The sequence below is a fragment of the Leuciscus leuciscus genome, assembly GCF_965113295.1.
Source record: "Leuciscus leuciscus genome assembly, chromosome: 17".
NCBI lineage: Eukaryota > Metazoa > Chordata > Actinopteri > Cypriniformes > Leuciscidae > Leuciscus > Leuciscus leuciscus.
The window spans coordinates 12849362-12870496 of NC_138741.1; the positions used below are offsets into that span (position 1 = coordinate 12849362).

The 21135-nt window shown below is 37.5% G+C and overlaps 1 protein-coding gene across 1 annotated transcript in view; it reads right to left on the reverse strand.

The window, feature by feature from the left end:
- arhgap5 (Rho GTPase activating protein 5) overlaps positions 1 to 21135 on the reverse strand; it is a 39939-nt gene continuing 18804 nt past the window's right edge. The window contains exons 4-7 of the mRNA XM_082142881.1: positions 7001 to 7078; positions 4573 to 4704; positions 1947 to 2052; positions 1 to 1790 (exon numbers count right to left, since the gene is read on the reverse strand). Coding sequence (XP_081999007.1) covers positions 1475 to 1790; positions 1947 to 2052; positions 4573 to 4704; positions 7001 to 7078 — 632 coding nt within the window. The 3' untranslated portion in view covers positions 1 to 1474. The remainder of the gene's footprint in view (positions 1791 to 1946; positions 2053 to 4572; positions 4705 to 7000; positions 7079 to 21135) is intronic.

Consider the following 21135-nt stretch of genomic DNA (forward strand, 5'->3'; position numbering starts at 1 on the left):
TCATTTGTCAAAATCATTTATTTACTATAATACATAGCAGATGATGTTAAAATATTTAGTTTGTACATCATATGAGGCAATCATATGAACAATGTTGCTCTTTTTTTTAACTACACTAAATGGGATCCTAGCAGCTGCACACTTACCCTATTGAGCCCTTTCCTCCGTTTTAGTGAGTCAATTGAGATAAATCTTGTCATTTTTGTTCCCATCCATTGACATACAAGCTCCCGCAACACAGCTAAACATCTCGGAGTTGTGCTGTATTCCACACAAAGAATGCAAGCTTTCTAACAGCATCTGTTACAGTGGAAAAAAATTCAGTACCATCTAATTAAAAAAAATAAAAAATAATAATAATTTCATATAGGGAATTAAGTACAGTCAATGGATCTAACCCCAAATTTTAATACATCATACCACAGAGATCTGATTATATGTTTTACAAGATTATACAGAGCTCCAGTACCCCGTGATTTTTGTTTCATCAGCCATCAAATGATGCTGATATTTATATATATTTATATATATATATTGTATATATAGAGATATTTATATTTTCCTATTTTAGGGAAATAATTAAAGCCAAAATAATGATATTAAAAGTTGAACTATGGCATGACACAAACAAACAAATATAACAATTTTACCCCATTTTATGTTTATGTTCCCTTCAACAAGTTAGGTAAAAAAAAAAAAAAAAGTCTTGCATAAAAACAGTTAAGCATTTACGGTTTTCCTCCGCGTTAACTCTTTCAATTATTACAAGTGGCAAAGAACATGCAAATTCAGTTCACGAAATGAATCAAAAGAACCATAGAACGGTGGTCTGCGGAACCGAAACGAACGAACATGAAACGAGACGGAGATAACCAGGCGTCTTCTGAAGCCTGGATCTCTGAGATGTGCCAAATGGTTGCAGTGGGCTGTTTCCCTTTCTGTGGTTTCCAGAGTACGAGGGGCTCCCGGTTCAATGTCTGTAGGACAAAGTGCATCCTAGGCAGGCGCCCCTGATTTTATAAACTCATGTTAGTTCAATCCCAAACGCCTTGAGATACCACCACCCCAACAACGACTGCTGTCTTTAAGATAAAAATTTCCTAAAAATATATCTTTAGTCCATTGTAAAATAAAAAGGGGACAAACACAAGCAGGAAAATGGCACATTTTGCCATTATGGCAAGCCGTGCATGTGGTGTTGGTTTTTAGTGAGTGACTGACAGCTCCATTGTCTTTCAAAAAAAAAAAAAAAAGTGTTTCATAAATATATCTTCCTTGTGTTCACGATGTTTGAAATTAGTCAATGTGCACATTTACTGTCAAATTTACATTGACATTTTCTTTACAATTTTTCTTTACAGCTTTTATTCACTCTCATTCAGTCTGGCTGAGGAACAAAAAAAGAAAAAAAAAAGAGTAAATTTTCACTTCTTATTTTAGGAGGCTTCCACGCAGCCGAATGTGAGCTGGGGGTCTATATGAGGGGTTCGGGGGGCAGCGGGTGCTGGATCTGCTGTGGTTGGAGGGGAGGAGGGAGTTGCAGGGCCATCAGAGACTCCAAACCGTGACCGTGTGGAGGAGGAGTCCCCTCAGCGCTGGAGGGCTCTGTGATGTCACCACCATAGAAGAAATACTGGCACTGCTGGATGAAGGACTCGATGACGGACTGGTTGAGTTTGGTGGTGGACAGCGTATCCTTGTTCTCAAAATCAGGCCTCATAAGCGTAGGCCAGAAACAGATGGAGAGATTGTCGGCCGTCATCAACGTGGTCTTGCTTTGCTGACTTACCCTGGTGGAGAAAGGACATTACAAATGACTAAATATATTTTCATAATGGTAGAATAAAAATCTGGAAATCAACCTCTTTAAAAATAAAGATCAAGGGGATAAATTATTAACAGGACATTAACAAACATTAATAAAGAGGGGGCAGCCGAAGCTTTACCTGTTGAGGTGAGTGATGACGTATTTGAAAACTTCATAGTTCACAGGAGGAAATTTTCTCACGATTTCCTTGAGCACCTGCAGTCTTTCGTAATGATCTACGATTTCTAGAAAAATACACATTGAGAGAACTCGTTAGAGAAGGGAGGAAATATTGTGGAATAAAACGTCACAGATTTTGAAATAGTTATGGCATAAACTCCTTCCTGTTAGGGTTTATTTTGTCATAATAACTAGCTATTTATACATTAACCCGCTTATTACTTCCTAAATAAATGAATATATAAATAAAGACCTGATTTAAGTTATGTGAGAAAGAATGATGAGACACATAATACTAGCAATATTTGTAAATTACATATTATATCAATTAAGGACGAATTATATATCGGTACTATATTGATTCTTAGATATTAAATTGTACATAATTTCTCGTTTTTATGTTCATTTAAATTTACCTTGTCATCTAATGCCCACTTAAAGTTGATCTTTGTAAACACTAATAATTTAACAACACTGATAAATGAAATCTATAGTGAACTTTAAAACAAATATACATTTTTCATACTGTACATTATAATGGTGTGATGCATAACTTTAAAATGACTGATTTTAGTTTTTAGTGTTTTATTTTTAAAACACAGACGTGCTTTAAGTCACCTATAAGTATTGGATTATCGTTATCGGTCAAAATTTCACTATCTGTGCATCCTTATATATTATTCCCAATTGTTAACGCCAAATTGACCTATCAGAATCAAGCATTCAGAGAGATGTGCAGTCAGTGGACAAAATTATATTTAACAAAGACTGAACATGGAAAACCAAGAAGCACATACATACGAAACCACTGTATTAAGCATATTTTGTATTGCGTATCTTTTGTTTTATGTACACTGTATATTAATTGTATTTTGATTATTTTACGTACATGTCATGTCTTGAAAAGTGCATGGTTTGTGTCTGGAGTATGTACCAAAGACTTTCACCCACTACTACACTTCTGTGTGTTGGTGGCGTGAAAAAAGGTGATTTGATTTGAACCATAATTTTTGAAACATCGTCAAAAAGAGATTTTGCGATAAAATGTAATGAGCTGGCCGAGAATATGTGAAGGGAGGGAAAAGATAAAGATGAAATATCACTAAGTTCATAGAGAGCACTTAACGTCATCTATCTACAGCAGTGTGGATCAGAAATAATAAGGAGTACGTCACAGGGGGCCCTGGATTAGATTCAGCACTCGGAAGCATCAAACGGAAATGCAGATGCATTTAAATGACTTCTCAGCTAACCTTGGGCTGGGATTAGACGGTGTGGTGATGGGATTAATATTGAACGTAGTTGAAAGCAGAAACCGGGCAGACAAAGGATCGAAAAAAAACTCGACCGTTGAAATGGTGAAATAGCACGAGCAGGTCTCTACTTGTACTCATTGTTGTAGCAGACACACTTCCTGTCTTTCTTGTAGTCGCAACCTGTGCTGAAGTGACAGGTGAATGCTGTGTTACTGACACGCTGCCGCACACCTGCAGCTTGTGAAGACTAATGTATGAATGAGAGGCTGAGGTCAGACACATGATCACAGGTGGAGTCAACTGCAGGTTGACGCTTACACTGGCAATAAAATAAAGTGCTAACCCAGATCTTCAGCTACAACCTTCTCAATCCTTACGTGAAAACTGGTCCAGTTACTTTTACCTGGACCTGCAAAAACACTTAATGAATAATGAAAATAATCAAATTAAAAAAATTTATTAGTCAACAAGTCTGTTTCAAACTGTGGGTAAACAGTTGTATTTTGTTTTATAAAAATGTAATCTTTCATATTTTCAAATCTTTTTTTGTGCAAATGATATAGCATTTCCAAAATTGGAACATTTTTATTAGTTTTATTTAAATATACACTACCATTCACAACTTTGGGGTCAGTAAGTGCTTCTTTGTAAAGAACTTAATACTATTCAGCAAGGACACATTAAATTGATCAAGTGAAAGTTAAGTTATCTTTACTATTTAAAATAAATGCTGTTCTTTTGAATCTTCATCTTCTCAACAGCCTGTAAAGTTTCACAGTTTCCACAAAAATATTAACAGTTTTCAACATTGATATATGCTTCTTGTGCACCAAATCAGCATATTAGAATGATTTCTGAAGACTTTTGCGTTATGGCTGCTGAAAATTCAGCTTTGCCATCACAGGAATAATGAAAAATTATATTATAACAGACACTGTGTAAACAGTTGGTGTGAAGATTAGCCTGCAGCAAATATTTTATTAATGTTGGTAAATCACATTAGATTTTGTATGAACAGGCCTTTAAACTTATTTTTAAAAACTATAAGCTCAAAGATGAAGTGTGACAGTGCCGAACACTACCAATGTACCATGGTTTTATGACCAAATCAGGCAGAGGCAATGTTACTGAAAGGAAAAAAAACACCACACACACACACTATATTACTTAAGGCTTAATAAAGCATTACACTGAATGCTACACAACAGTCAGTTTTAATGAACGTTTTGAAACAATATGTAACTAGCAAAATTAAACCATTCTAAAGCAGTCCGTTACCACAAACCTCAGACAAAAAAGGAAGCGATGGAGAAATGTGTCGATACTTACTGGCTGCTTCCACCAGCTCTGGATGGAGAGAGTACGGTATGAGGGGGTCAGGGAGGTCGGCAAAGAAGGCCTTTAGGGCCCCAGCCACAGCGTTCACGGCTACATCCATCACTATCAGGTCAACGCTGTGGTCTGAGAGAAGAATGAAAATAGTGTGAGCTTGTGGAAGAATCCAACTGCCTTTGTTTTAGTGGCTTTACCAATACTGTAGATTTAATGGGATAGACCAGAAAAGAAGGAAATCTATGGGAAAAAGGGGAAAATAAATAGGAAAGAGAAAGGATGGGGAGGAGAAAAAGAAGCTGTAAGAGCGGGGTTTAAGGTGAAATGACAGCTGTCAGATTAGATTCTCTTCGCAAAGGCACTGAATGAACACAAGAAGGGGTAAAAAGCACCCAATTCACTGTATCGTGAGGATGCAGAAGAGAAAAAGAGAGGAAGACTAATGGCTCCGGGCCAGTGGGCAGACTGATGCCTATAGTGGCTCTTTTGGGCAAACGATGGCTCACTGAATATATAATGTGGTCACTCGGCTGAAGATTTTCAACCCAGTTCACCAGCCATGACTAGTGTTTGATTTGAAAGATATATGAAAACAACAGTGGATTTAATTTGGCCACAAAATAACAAACCTATTTCCTGTAATAGTGACCAGTATGGTGGTATTTACACATGATAGCGATAGAGCAACAGCAGTGCAAATATAGTAAATGTGGAAATACATCACAAAGAAGTCAAAATGAGGAAGAACTTAAAGGTCTTGCTAAGCACAGCAAAACATTTTTTTTGGGCTTTTACTGTTTTGTGGCCCTTGTCTTAACTCAAGAGTTACATAACATACTAAAAGCTGCTTTTGCACGAATGCCAGACTTCATTTGTTATGAATAATCTTATCATTTGGTTCCTGTCCATCAAGTTCCAAAGAAAAAGAAAAAAATTAAATGAGATGGAAGTAAAAGATTGTATTCACTGCATTATCTACAATAGTCACGGTTATTTAATATATAAGCCTTTTTTTCCCCATTGAATTTGCAGAATAACTACATTATGATGTAAACCGTTTCTGTGAAATAACATTACTCAGTGCACTGAATAAATTTTGGTCATACCACCCACCGCTAGCCTGTAACTGCCTCAATATATCATCAGCGTAGTGACAATTTAATTCTGAGGTTTAAAAAAGAGAATATAACAGATCACTTTAATGTGTCACAAGGAGATTTAAGCTAAAAATGTCCTGCATAAGCGAATAACTACTGCGAATCACAGCTTGATGGAGGTCTGCAGGCACCAAGCCATTCGGAAGCCACAAATGTCAAGTTTGTTTTTACAGGAATGGTCAATTTACATTGTGTTAGATCATAATTGTGTAATTCAGGACCTGTCTCATCATGCATGCTGATGAATGTTGGTGAGTGGTGGTGAGTGTTCACTAGTCTTGAAAGTTAGAAGTTAGAAATTAGCCTATAAGTAAATATTTCGATACAATAAGTCTTGGGTGTAATGCATCACTAAGTAATTAATTACTGTAATTTAATTACTTTTTCCTTGAAAAAGTAAGGGACAACTTTTATTTTTTCTATAATTTAATTAGTTACTTCTGATGTAATTGTATTACATACTGTATAGACTATACAATAATTATAAACCAATAACATCAAAATTTAACGTCTAATGTTATATGTATGTCTTTAATGTAACCTTCTCCTTTAAATACTTTGGTCAGTTCAAGAAATGTTTTATCTTATTATGTATTCTTTATTTGAAAGCAGTTTCATGTCTATCGTTGTATTGTTCAACTGGTCGAGTTGATTTGCTATTTATAAAGTAATTATTAATAAGTAATGCAATACTTTTTAGAGAGAGTAATTAGTACAGTAATTTTTTTAGAGTAACTTACCCAAAATATAATAATAATGTATTTATATATTAAACTGTATTATATAATCTTTCTTAATTACTTAGTTAATAATAATAATTTAAAAAAAATAATTAAATATAATTAAGTGTGTGTGTGTGTGTGTGTGTGTGTGTGTGTGTGTGTGTGTGTGTGTGTGTGTGTGTGTGTGTATGTATATATATATATGTATGTATGTATGTATGTATGTATGTATGTATGTATGTATATGTATATACACACACGCAACTTTTCAATAAACAAATATAATTTTATATCAAATTATAATGAATATATTGCAAATTAAAATGAAGTAAACAACTAACTGAAACAACTGAATCTAAATGGTGACGAGATTTCCACTCAAGCGGGCAAGATCAAATATATAAATGAACCCTTCAAACTGGAGTTTATCAGGGACATTTATCCAATTTGTGAAATGTCTTCCAACATGTGTCCTAGTCGCATGCTATCAAACACCTGCAAATGAAGCCTAGTTTCCCGCAGAGCCCAGTTAAAATCAGTACGTACCCTGGTCGAATTGTTTCTGAATGTTGTCTTGATCCGTCTTGTTTCCACTCACTCGATAAAGGCCCTCTGTGGTGAGACCTGCAAATTAAGAGCAACACTTCATTAAAATCAATCAAGCAAAGGTTATGCGACAAAACCTCAGTAGAACAAAGCAGTTAGCGTTCTAAAAAAACAACTAAGACTTGAAGCAACCATATAAAAGGATGCAAAAATTAATGACATGGGTGTCAGTTCCACAGTTTCTTATTAAATATGGAGTGAATACAAATGAAGAAACACTGGAACAAACAGTAAAGGATGACACTTCACAAGTTAAGGTACAATAAGTCCATATTTTCAACAGAAAATGGTGCTTTTGATCATTTTGATTTTGAAACAAAATGCATCTTTATGATGATCCTTTAATTTTTGGATGCAAACAATTAATTCAGGCATTTTATTTATTTATTTCAGAGAATGACAATTCAACAAAAGTTTAGGTTAGTTGATTGTTTGTGGATATTCTACTCCAGATACTCTGGTTTCAAAATAAATTATTATTTAGATCATCTGCTTTTTCATAGCTTGAACTGTAGGAAACTTCACTAATGAACATATAATAAATCATTAAAAACAATTAAAAACTATTAAATAATTATTTTACACATAATAAATCATTAAAAACAAATGAAAAATATTTTACACATAATAAAAAAGAAAAGAAAAATGAAAATAAAGACCCTTCTACAAGGCCCTGAATTATCACATCAATCATTGTATCATCAATATATGAGCCCGATACAATATATGCCTAGTAGTTTTACTTCAAGATTGAGATAACCCTGCTAGCCCAAGCAGCTTCCAGCTAAAGATTTGAATATGACTGGTTGTATTTCTGCTTTTGTTATTCTTAGCACAAATACTTTGGCTTCTGTATTCATCGGAGTGCTTGATACTTTCTATAGTTACAATACACTATATGGATATTGTTGTCAGTTACCGGTTAGAAAGCGTCTGCCAAAACTCTACATGCTTGTCTCACATCCGTGGAAATGCTGTCATTACAGAGGAGTAAATCTTCCACAGAAAACCAAATATTACTGAGAGCAGGAAAGCTACTAGACCTACAGCCTTCCCATTTCACAGAACAGCTCTTTTCCAACAACCTTTGCTCAAATATTTAAAATCATGCACTCAACCCAGTAAACTGGGCCACTCCAGATGGATAAGTGGACACACGAGCTGATCTCACCGAGAGAAAAGTAGGCCAGAAATGCAGATAATGCAGCAGAATTCAACCCACACTTCCCCGTTCCCTGACCGATAACGCTGCGAGTATCTCTTTATTTTCATTATGTCTAATCTACCGAAGCCCGTTTATTAATCTAAAGATAGCTCTGTGAAGCCATGACCTTGTGCAGCTCTGCAGTGCTTCGGAGCACTGATGCAAAACACAGGGCCCCCACAGTCACTCTCAAAGCCTTGTGGGCTGCTAACTGCTACAAGTCAAAACCACAGTGCATTCTTGAGATGCTCCCACATGTCAGAGCCGGTTCTTCCTCCAGATCTGTGGGAGGCTACACAGAGGAGCCTGCCTCTTAACTCGCCACAGTGTTGTTAAGGAAAAGGGCAGGTGTGTAGTGACGAATGCGGGTTGTTTTACTGCCTGGGTGAATCACCCGTTTTCCCTCAAACAGTTCCTTCAACTTTAGAAAAATCTTGAGACCAGCCTCTTTTTTTTTTTTAAATCTCTACTGGTTGATGGAGTTTAGGGCTGAGCAATCTAGTTGAATAGAATATAAAAAAATATTTTTTATATATTTGAACAGCAACTTCTTTTTCTGTGCTTTTGTACAGTTGTGGTTACAAAATACACTCAGTATTTTGAGTGATTCATTGGCCCAAAAAAGAGAAACCTCCTTTTTTTTCCCACTTAAACACATTTCAATGCGCATACTGTAAAATAGGACACGAGGACTTGCGTGAAAGTTAAGTGATGAAGCAAATAAATCTTTGAACTTAATGCTTTGCACATTCATTTGAACGAACAGTTCTGAACTCACTGAAATGAATCAAACAAATCTATCAGAAAAAACGCTATCAAAACATCAATCAACAACATTACAAAACATTTATTTTGTAATTGTGACCTGCCGATACCGATTTATGCTGATTCCGATTTTCTTTCAAATAACTATAACTGACAGCATATACAAACAAAAATCTACTTTTCTTTAAAGCAAAGTTTTATTTTGCTTTTAAGTAAAACGTCAGTAATAAAATGAGAACAAATAAACCACTTGCAAACAACTATGAGAGCTATGAAATAAACATGGCTTCAAGTTTTTCAAATAAACCCCCAAAAAATTCTAAAAACATCTAGATAATTTAGCTTAATTTATGGTTTAAACGAAATTTGACCCACCCATAGTTGCTAGTTGTTTTACGATGTCATTGACAAGCTGTTAATGACTCATGGAGATTAAGTGATAGTTTGTTGAGGTTACCATGCAACGCCGTGGGTTTGGATCCAACCCTTTTTGTCAGTCCTGTAGTGTTGTCAAAAGACCCGGTACTTCGGTACCAAGTCGGTACTATTTTTTTTTTAAACGTCACGGTACCAGGTTTTCTCTAACCCGGTACTTGATGCGCGTGCATGCCCGAAGCGCGTGCAGTTGCGTCCTCTTCAAAAAGCGCTGATGGCGATCGGCGGTGCTGCTGCTGATGTGGTGCTGATGTTTTTGCGCGTGCAGATACGTTATTTCAAATGGCGCGCGGCAAGCGCGCTCATAATAGAAGCGGCGCGCTCGCTTTTCCATGTGCGTTCATGGATGCATAGCAACGACAGACGCCACGGGAGTACAGACGCCACGGGAGTACAGACGCTTGTGCGAACTGCGCTCTCCATGACGACGAGGAAGTGTGACATAGGCCTATTAATTGATTTCTAGCCCTTGCATTAGCTTTACTACTAGATATATTTATGGAGATGAGAAATAAAAAGCCGTCATTAATATCAGTCCGTCAGAAAAGCAGTTCTAGTCTTATTCTTGGCTGGATAACTCTTAGCAGGTTTTGGATTAAATAAAAGTATAGTCAAGTCAAATAAAACATATTTTATCTCCTGTATAGTTTGGTAATGCTACAATAAGATACCATTCATTAACATCACTTAATGCGTTATCTAACATAACACATTGAGTGAACAATATATTTTTACAACATTAATTAATGTTTGTGAATGTTATTTAATACAAAACACTTGATTGGTCATGTTTGTTCACTTCATTCATTGTGCATTAAATAATGTTAACACAAATAATGTTAACTTTTGATTTTAAAAATGTATTTTTAAATTAACCCCTAAAGGAGAATAATTGCGACAGTATATAACTATTGTTTTTTTTGTTAGGTCATTTTATCTAATGTTATCTAACAAATGGAATCTTATTGTAAAGTGTTTTTAATAGTACAGTTTCCATCTTTGTGATATACACTTTAATATAATTATGTAAATTTAATCTAAATTAAGCTTTGGTACCGAAATTGGTACCGAGAACCGTGGATTTTCACTGGTATCGGTACCGAATACTGAAATTTTGGTACCGTGACAACACTACAGTCCTGTCACATGTGAGAGCGTGAGCTCTGGCCTGGTGGTGTTATGCCCAGCCTGACACTGTGAACAGAGTGTCAGCTCACTCATGTGCAGGAGTACATCGAGACTAATCGCACTGTATAATATCCAAGTCAAAAACTTGAAGGAGTTCACACATACCGAACTGTCAGCCTGCACGGGAACGAGTCAGTTTCCTATTTCAGATAGCGGATAAAGCCCAGTACACACAAACAGACAGTAAATAGAGATTTAGCCACTCAGGTTTCTAAGAATAACTTGATGTATAGTATAAACATGCTTAAAAAGGTCTAAATCACGTAAAATGTTACTCCTCTTACAGTGCGGAAACTCTCAATCACACCAGCTCGGACTACCTGATTTACTCAGGCAACTGTAAACGATATTAAATGGCAAGTGGAAATATTGGTTTAATTGAGCCATATATGTTTGAACTAGAAACGGATTCAGAAGAAAAAAAGGGACGAGCGAATTATACAGGGTCGTCTACAAGTCAATGTATCAGAATGGTACTAATGCCTTTTATGTATCGCTCTCTACAATGTCAGACACATAATGGTAATTGATATGATTAGCCTTTGGCTTGACTACATTATCAAACAGCTAATAATATGTCACTAATGTTATACTAGCTTTTCTCAACGGGGGGGCCCCTTGGAGCATGCGGCGAACATTGGGGGTGCGCTGGAAGCAATATCTTTGAATGGGGGGGGGGGGGGGGGATGGGGGGGGGGGTGTTGAGGTGTCCTTAGGGTGAGTTTGTCATATATGCCAAAGATTTATGAGATGAAACTAGTAGTAACTACTTGCAAAAGAAAATGATCTGCAAGACTCTAACACTGTCTGCACCGGCGTGTCCTTGGACACATCAAAGCAAACGCTTCAAATGCATTTGTCCTGTTATCAAAAGCACAAGCATGCGGATCGAGTGGCGAGCGTCCAGTGTAGACAGAATCACTGATAATAATGGGTTCTATGTGGGTTCTTTTAAAAAAAAGTGTACTGAACCCAAACATTTGAATGGTAGTGTAAGTAAAATAATAGGCCTAAGTATAATACACAGAAAGAATCAGATATTAATTTCAATACAACTTGACTACATTTTATTTGGCGTTAAGGGACCTAGATAATGGGTATGGGTAGGGTCCTGTTCGCCATCTCAGAGTCAGACAATCAGCATCCTAATGATAGGAAAAGCCCTGCCCAAAACGTTGAAGGGATTGTTTACATGATTAATGTGACAGTAGGGAATGGGAGGTTTCAAACCACGTTTTTGAGACTGTCTTTGATGCACTGCAGTTTAGTTAGTTAGATAGAAAGTAAGAAAATACTCAGCAGTGGTGTTGGATTGATACACCACTGCTGTATCATGCTGTATCTGTATCATCTGCACATGGTTTGTCTTAAAGCTTATTAAAAACAACACAAAGACATAAACAACATTTTTAAAAATTCACTTTCACTACAGGGGGTCTTCTTTTATGTAGAAAAAGTGCATCGCTATCTTGCTCTATAAAAGCTTCCCAGAAGGACTTGAACACACCAATAATCACAACGACCAACAGCTGCTAGGCATAAAAAGTAAAATCAGTCAGCATACAGACCCCATGTAGCGTGTCCGTAATTTCAGACGTGATGATCTTATTTAGTCAAATGCTGTAAGGAAGGTCAATGTCAAAAGTGTGGTGAAAACAGTAACAGGAAGTCGTACTAAGGGAAGTGATCTTAATTTGGATGCACATCTATTGTCCCCCTCTAAGCCCTTCCCATCCACCGCTGGACTTTATCAGCACCTCCACATCATCAGATTACCATCACGCTCAACCTCAGAGGCAACAAAAGGCCACCGTGATACAGGAAATCACATGCCTTACTGCTACATAGGAAATGTCAAAATAGAGCTCATATGCAAAAACAGATCATAAATCAAATCGGGCACTCATATAAAACCCAGATATCACAATATAACAGCTTTATCAGTCTGGCTTTAGTAGTCCTCCTTCAGTAGATATGATTTCAAATCTGGCTTGAAATAATGTGAGACAACATATTCAAAAAAGGTCAGCGTCGTAATGAAAACCTTCCATTATGAGCACTGCTGTTTTATCTCCTGATGAAGGGTTTACACAGCAGAAGGAAGACAATATCACACAAAAAGCGCACCGCACACAGACTCTGCATGTCGGATGCTTCATTAGAGGAACTAAAATGTCAGGTCGTTCATGAGTATTTGTTTTCACAATGAGCATTAAGCCCTCATAATAACAGCAGAACTAAGCCATTAGTTTTCAATGAGAGTTGGTGTTTTCAAGTGACACAATGTAAGCATGTGACTCAACAAGGATGAGATAAGTTGTAACTTTATGCAAATGAGCATCGTTGCAAAGCAATGGCTACCACTAGATCACAACAATGACCGCTGCACAGTAAAATATATACACTACAGATCAAAAGATTGTGGAATTGTTTTGTTTATGAAAGTTTTTGAAGTCTCTTATGATCACAAAGGCTCCATTTATTTGATCAGAAAATACAGATTTAAAATACAGTAAAAACTGTAATATTGCAAAATATTATTACAATACTATTCTCTGCTTTAATATATTATAAAATGTAATTTATACAAGTGATAGCAAAGCCAAAAGAACAGCATTCATTCTTTACTGTCACTTTTTCATCTTTGCTGAATAAAAGTGTTCATTTCCTCTTTTAAACTTTAAGTACAAGTAGTTCAAGACTGCTGGGAGACTTCAATTACATCATTCCCAATACTTCATGCTGAGCCTCTTTTTTGCCATGATTTTCGTTTCTATGGCAACAGCAACTTCTCTCATTGGTGGATCCAAGGTGCTGTGTGCTTAAGGAATGTGTGTAGCATTGTTTTTTAATACTATACTATGTAGTAGTTAAGTTAAGTTAAAAATGACAAAACAACTAAATAAACCTATGTTAGTTAAACACATCTATTTCTCCATGGAGAAAGTGAATGAAATATTTACTTTCCAGAACCCGAATGTTGCGCTCTATAGAAGTGAAGAAAGTGGAGCCCACATCATCCATCTGTTGTGAGACACTGTAGATGAGTGTGGGAAAGAAGTTAATGTTTCTGTGAGTGAATAACATTAATATTCAGAAGCAAGAAAACAGATTTATTGTCAAAATATAATGGTATCTTATTTTAACTGTTAGTACATCTTATTTATGATTGCAGCGACCTCCAGAGATAAAATTGCTGTCAACGGTAATGCTTTAGGCTGGACTCTAGAGTATAGTGGCAAATGTCATGCTTTGTATTCCCATGTTGCCACAACGACTTGAAGGGGTCGTACAAAAATAAAGGGCAAAGCTCAGGGTTACAGCTTCTGTAAATGCTATAGCGCATGTCTGTGCGAAATCAATGTTCTAGCTTCAGAGCTGGGACGAACGTCACACCGGGACTGCAACATTTTCACTATAATGCTGTCATCAAATCCTTTCTGAAAAGGGCGTGCCTGTACAGGAACACACCAGGGATGGGCCGCTATCAAAAGATTCATTCCTCCACAGAGGCCTGTGTAAACCCAACAAAGGGTATTCCCAGTGTGCTGCTCTGATCCATTTTATACGCTACACCTTTTCTTGAAAATTGTATCTTATATCTTATCTTATTATTCTGAAATGTTTGAGGAGCTTAAAAGGAATCTGTTGTAACATCAAATGTTTGATGTCTCTTCCTTTCAGGTACCCAGACTGCACCTGTTCTGCAGCACCCAGACTAGCACAGCTTGTGTGAACAATTATTTTATATAAATATATATTTTTACATCTGTGTTGAAACACTTAAGCTCTGTTGTAAAAATCTGGTGTTAAGACTGTTTAAAAGGTTGGCTGCTTAATTATTCCTTTAAGACACATTCTCCTAGCTAAAATTTGAGGCAGCACTGCTGCACGAATCCTTCTTGGATTCCTAACCCAGAATGCACTGTGACAAGAACATAAGTAGAAAAGATTACTAAAAAGTAATAATAATAAAAAAATTAAAATCACCATAGCATATCAGAGAAATGTCGATTACAAAGATATTAAATTCAATTCTACAAAGTATTAATAAAATTGTACATTAATAGAACAAATACAACAACTGTAATATATATATAGGTTCCATACAAATTTGGATGCGAATTTAGAAGGATGCTGCCTATGTACGCAGTAAGGAACAAGGTGGCTCACTACGTTTTGGAACAGAGCTAGTGTGTTGGCAGGAATTGAGAGTGATTTCCGATGCATCTTTCCAGTATGAGCGAGTACCCATAACCCAAAACCATTCAAATGAAGGGAAATGATTACATGGAAGATCTTGTGCATCTGGTGCTGATGCTAAACCATTATACACAATCACTTGACACCATCTGCTTAATTATTCTGTCATAACGCCCACCCCTATGGTGGAGTTTAAGACCAAATATCAGGGTCCACAAATAGACATGGAGGGAAAGTGCTTTTCTAAACCAACCTCCATCCGTCACCGCAGAAGCCTGGTGAAGAAATGCTCCATGAGATACAGTATGATTGTGTTAGCGGGGGGCAAACGTGAGTTTCAAAGCTATTGCCTCAGCATTCCACTAACACACGATAATAAATCAGCAGAGGGGAAGCTTCGACTCACATGCTCATTCCACAGGAAATCGGTTTAAAAATACACCAACCCTTATTAACCTTATTCCTCACAGGGTTTCAATATACTTAACAAGGTTTAGGAAATAAACTCAGGTCAGGGTTGATCCTGCAACGTGAGACGTGAAGCCTCAAATGCCAACATTAGTGTCACTTAGACACTCCGCAAACAAAAGCCTCTCTGGAAATCAAACCTTGCAGAATGTAGAGGGGGGGCAGAATCTGAGTCAGGTCATCAATTTCCACACTACTGTGATAATAATTGGCTCTGCAGCTCTTGGTGCCTATAAATCAAAGCGGCAGATGTGAAGGAAAATATCAAAGCGGATCAGCTCTCCTTTTATTGATTTCCAAATCCATGCAAGAAAAAACAAAAAACATGTTGACAATGTCCCTTTATTAAATGGATAGTTCACCCAAACATTAATATTCTGTCATCACTTACTCATCTTAATGCGGTTTCAAACGTTTATGACTCTATTCATCCAAGTTCTAAAGAACAAGCTGGCTGCTATTTTCCATTCAACAGTAAAGAATGAAGAGTGGAGCACTCAAGCTTAAAAAATAACACAAAAGCAGAATATATATTATATTATATTATATTATATTATATTATATTATATATACACTTTTATGCTGCTTTTCTATATATGTATATCTTATGAAGCATTGTTTGAGAAACAGACCGAAGTTAATCGTTATTCTGTGAAAATGTTGAAATTCACCCCAACTCTCCTGGGTTCATTAGAGAAGTATTGGAGTCCGATTCATCTGTTCATCACACAAAGCTTATATATAGCTTTAGAAGACATCTTTGATCCTGATTCTTCTATAATAGATGTTTTATTCTGCTTTGTGACAAATTTGAAGCTTGAAGATCAGAAAAAATAAAGATCAGCACATTCTTCAAAATTTCTACTTCTGTGTTATACAGAAGAAAGTAAGTCATAATGTGAAGCTAGTTTGGAATGACATGAGGGTGAGTAAATTATGACGATTTTAACTTTCGGGTGAACTATCCCTTTAAGGTAACTACACACACAATCTGCAGAAAATGCAAAACGGTGAAGGGAAATGTCAAAAGAAATCCCTATAAGCTCAGCTACTTTTAGGTCAAGAAGTGGCATGTAAGGTCCTAAGCCTACGCTTTTTACATAAACGCTTAGATGTCTAGATTCCGGAGTCAAACAACTGTCTGAAAGTGGTTAAAAATTAAGCCCTGACATATTTAGTCATGCTGAGTTGACAGCTGCGTGAGTGGCAGTGCTTTTAAAATAAAAACGAGTCCAATCTAAGTTGTGAGCGCAGCAAGTTGGCTGTTATCAAAGAGGGGTGGGTTTGCGTGTGTTTAGCCCCATGAGAAATGCATGGCAGTCGAGAGGATTTAGCAGAGCCGAGCGGCCTTATCTACTGCCTGCAGCTAAACAGCATCCCCTCGCACAGTCCTAAGAACTATGTGGCATTGATTTAATGTAGAATACCTGCTCGCAGTGAACAAGCAAGAAGCACAGGTGCGCAGCGGGCTGATGGACATAAATTCTGATATGATGAAAATAAGCAAGCCGCTTGTGGAACATATGCAAAAAGCCAAACACAAAATAGAACTAAAAGCAAAACAAGCACGTTCAATTATTCAGTGTGAATTATAATCAAGGGCTCATTGTGAGGCCACTGCAGCGACATGGTTTTTGGGTCTGTACTTAAAGCAGTAATGCATGAGTAATGTGTCGGCGGATGAGCTGTGGTCAGCTCGACCATGGACTGACCGGCATACCCAGGACATCTGCCCTTCAGCAAACAGTGACGGCATCATTCGCTCCAGCTCATCTCTAATTCATCATGAACAGATGGGATATGCTTAAAAATAGTCCTTTTTATAAGCCGCAAACTACTGCGATTGCGTCATCTGCCGAAGATACCATGTTCGTTTGGGAGTAGGTGTATTTACTGAAAGCCAAAGTGATGGTTACATTATGGCTACTTTCTTACTCCACAGCAAAATCTAAACCAGAAACAAAGTTTTTCTATGCATGTCTGTTTAGTTAAAGGGGTCCTTGATTATGATTGAACTTTTTTAACTTTAGTTAGTGTGTAATGTTGCTGTTTGAGCTTCAACAACATCTGCAGTTACGACGCTCAAAGTTCAATGCAAAGGGAGATCTTTTATTTTACAGAAATCGTTTTTTAAGGACTACAACAAACGGCTGGTAGGGACTACAACGAGCTTCTACCTGGGTTGGTGACATCATGAACCCTATAACCCCGGTTTCACACCGCAAGCGTGAGCGGCGCGTGAGCGGCGCGTATTTTTTTCGGCGTCCATGTTAATCATTGACTGCATTCACACCGGGAGCAGGAGCAGCGCGTGAGCGTCAAGCAGGAGCGTCGCTTGAACAGCAGTGCAGCGGGGGTTTCGGCGCCCAGTCTATTTTTTGCTGTGCTGCTCACGCTCAATTAAAGTGAAAGCACACTTTTGATGGACAAAATAAATGTGATTTAACACAAAACGTGCTCAAAATGCACAGAATAAGCATGTCAAGAGTTTTAACAACAATGCCAATGTCTAGTGTTTTAACAATTATGCCAGAAAATATTGATTAAGTATAACAAATATGTGTTTACCCATTTACATTTTTTAATTATTCGTTTTGGGTGAAAGTATGGTAGTATTATAAAAATAAAATAGTCAAACTAGCCACAAAATAAGATATAAACTTTATTTGAGTTTATTATATAATACACAGACACTATGCTATATAGGCTCTAGTAAACATGTGCGTGCGGCAGATGATGTAAACACAACCTGTATCAATGGATGACACGAGGAGGTCGAGAAGCACAAAGTGCTTTATGACCCAAAAAACAACACGTTCTAAAAGGAATTAAAACAAAATGTTTCAATACGTACGGCGGTAAAGTAGACCATGAACAACGATTTTAGATAAAACAAACTCTTCCAGGTATTACAAATATTCTGCAAGACAAGTTATAATGTATAAAAACAAAAATGTTGAAAGAACTTGTCATTGTTTGAAATGGTTTTATTGTCTGCCGAACACGCAGCCGCTGCTGTGACGCTGTACTTAGCTACGCTTCCAGTGTGAATACTCGCGAGAGTCTGCTGCTGCAGTGACGATGTAGTTGCGCGGACGCGCCGCTCGTGCGCCGCTCACGCTTGCGGTGTGAAAGAGGGGTAAGCCCTGCCCACAGGAACAAGCAAAAAAGCGTGTGAGGCCGTGTTGGGCTGCTTTAGAGAAGAGGAAGAGTTGTTGTCGCTGTTTTTTACACAGTTTTTTGTATACATTTAAAAAAATATATAAATCAGGGCTGATACTATTTCCAGATCATTTGTCACACTGGAAGCAAAAGGTGCAATGAAATGTGGGAGACTATTTTCTGCTCAGTGTGCTCTCAATGTATAATGTACATTTTGTCTAATTTAGTATACAGGAAGGCAAATTGCACAAAAAGTAACAATTTTGCTTCCAATTCCAAGTCCACAAAGATTCTGGTTCCTTAATTCCATTAACAATTCTAGTACTTTTGAGAGAGCTGATTCATAACTAACTGATTCATAAAATGATTCATTAGAATCAGCTCAAGTGGTCTGAAACCAGTTCTTGATTGCTGTAGGTCACCTGGGGAATTCTATGCATATAGAACATTTGCAAAACTGTGCATAGAGTATCAACTGCAAAATTAAAATGCTATTCAATCTGAACATAATTCTTCTTTTGGCAGTTGCCAATTAGATGTTAGAAATCAGCAGCATTTCTTATTTCTCATGGACAGTAGCCCCAAACCATCACCATGGGAGCTTAAAAAGTTAGTACATTTCTGTTTGTCAATTCTTCAAGTACATAAGCTTCATTCTTGCTTTCTTACAAACTCTCAGAGCTTATGGCATCATCGCCCTCCACTTCATTACACTTTCTAAGCCTCATCCTGAGTCTAGATGCACTGGCTGATGTGTGGCGACAGCCTGTCAAAGGCAAGTGCTTCTGACATCCTCTCCCCTCGAGCACGACAAGCAGGAGGAGGCCAAGGGGAATAACAGGACTTTGCGTTGTCGGACACTTATTGCTAAGCATTCGCCAGAGACCTTAATGTGTCAAAGGAAGAAAAAGCCAGAGTCATCAAAACTTTCTGCAAGCCTCCAGCAAGGTGCATGTCTACAGTGGGCAAAGCAACAGTCATCAGGAGGGGAACTCCACTTGCAGAGCAGCCTAGCAGATTAAATGTGTCCTACACAGATTAATTGTTTACACTGATCTAGTCTCTACCTGTAAAAGGTTAAAACACACTCCGTATCTGCATTTACATGCAGCCAAATAAACAAATAGTAATGTGACTGATAGCTCAATCGGCATGAAAAACCAACATAATTAGAATTTTTTTTGGATCAGACTGGCTGAGTAGTTCTGCAGCACTTCCAGATCAGTTTCTTAAAACGAAATCAATCTCAGGACTCGTATAAAAGAAATTAGGTTTAGGATACATATAACCATTACATTCAAAATCAGCAGTCTGATTAAATTCATTTGGACTGATCTGTAGGGCTGGGTATCGAGTTCGATCATTTTTAGGCACCGACCGAATTACCTCGATACCATCGAGTATCAAAAAATCTCTTGTCGTTCAGTACCAAATTTCAAATTCAGTTAATCTCGTCAACGTCAGTGAGCCAATAAGCATGCAGCATGATTGGCTGTGGCGAGGCATCAAGGAAAAACACTAGTTTTTGCAAGTTACACCCAGAGACGTGGCTCACACGTGAGGCTATAGTGTGTAAGCATTCCAACCCCCATCGATGGAAAAGATGTGGAAAAGATCAAAAGTGTGGCTACATTTCACCAGGCTCGATGCCAACAGCGCGCAATGCAATATTTACGACAACATAATTGCTACCAAGTGGCGACATGACAAATTTGATGAAGCACTTGACAGTGCACGGAATAAACTTAAGGCGAGACACGGCAGGCAAAAACATCGGTTTTTTTTCACCGGTCAATTTTGAGATTTTGGGTTATTTGTCTTCAATAACATGTATTCTTTCAGACTTGTGCTGAAAAAAAGTCCAAAATACACATTTAGGTCTTTATTTTACTACACTTTGTCTGTTTGAGTGTGCAGATTTCCCCTAAATTCATCAAAAGTTGGCGTTCTAAATCATCCCGCTGCTCCGCGATCGCTGTGTCTGATCTCTGTCATCACACACCGTTAGAAAGCTCTCTCTCTCTTCTTTTCATCTGTCGGATCCAAATATGGTAATTTCCTGTCTATCAGTAAAACGGGTGATTTAACTCGAAATGCGCAATCTCATTGGCTGATGCCAATTTCTGACAACATGATTCGTTCAGAATCGTCACGTGACGCGCTCTGACATTTCCGCGGAAGTTCAAAATGTTGAAAGATATGCGTGCAGAATTCTCTCAGAGAAGCCGAAAACAGTTGTCATTAGCTAGAAGACACAAGGGATTACCAATGAAGACAAAAGATGATGAAATGAGTCTTCACTATTTTATTCATGAGAGCCGCACTGATCGGACAAAGTCAGTAGGAGAGCCATACGTCGTCCTTTCAGTTTCGGTTCTCAATCGACCAAGTGTTTACATGTTCTCTCGATAAACCACCTCTTTCAATCCGATCGAAATTATTTGTAATAGAGCTGACACTTTGAGTTTGTAATGGGTTATGTTATGAAATATCTGTAGTGACTGGCTGCATGATATCGCCGTATTTTCACAGCCATGCGAGGCACAAATTAAAGCTTGGCGGGCCGCATGAGGCTCGCGAGCCGCGCAATAAGTAGTGCTGTAACATTTTGAACACATCTAAATGTTAGTCAAAAAGACACATCACATTT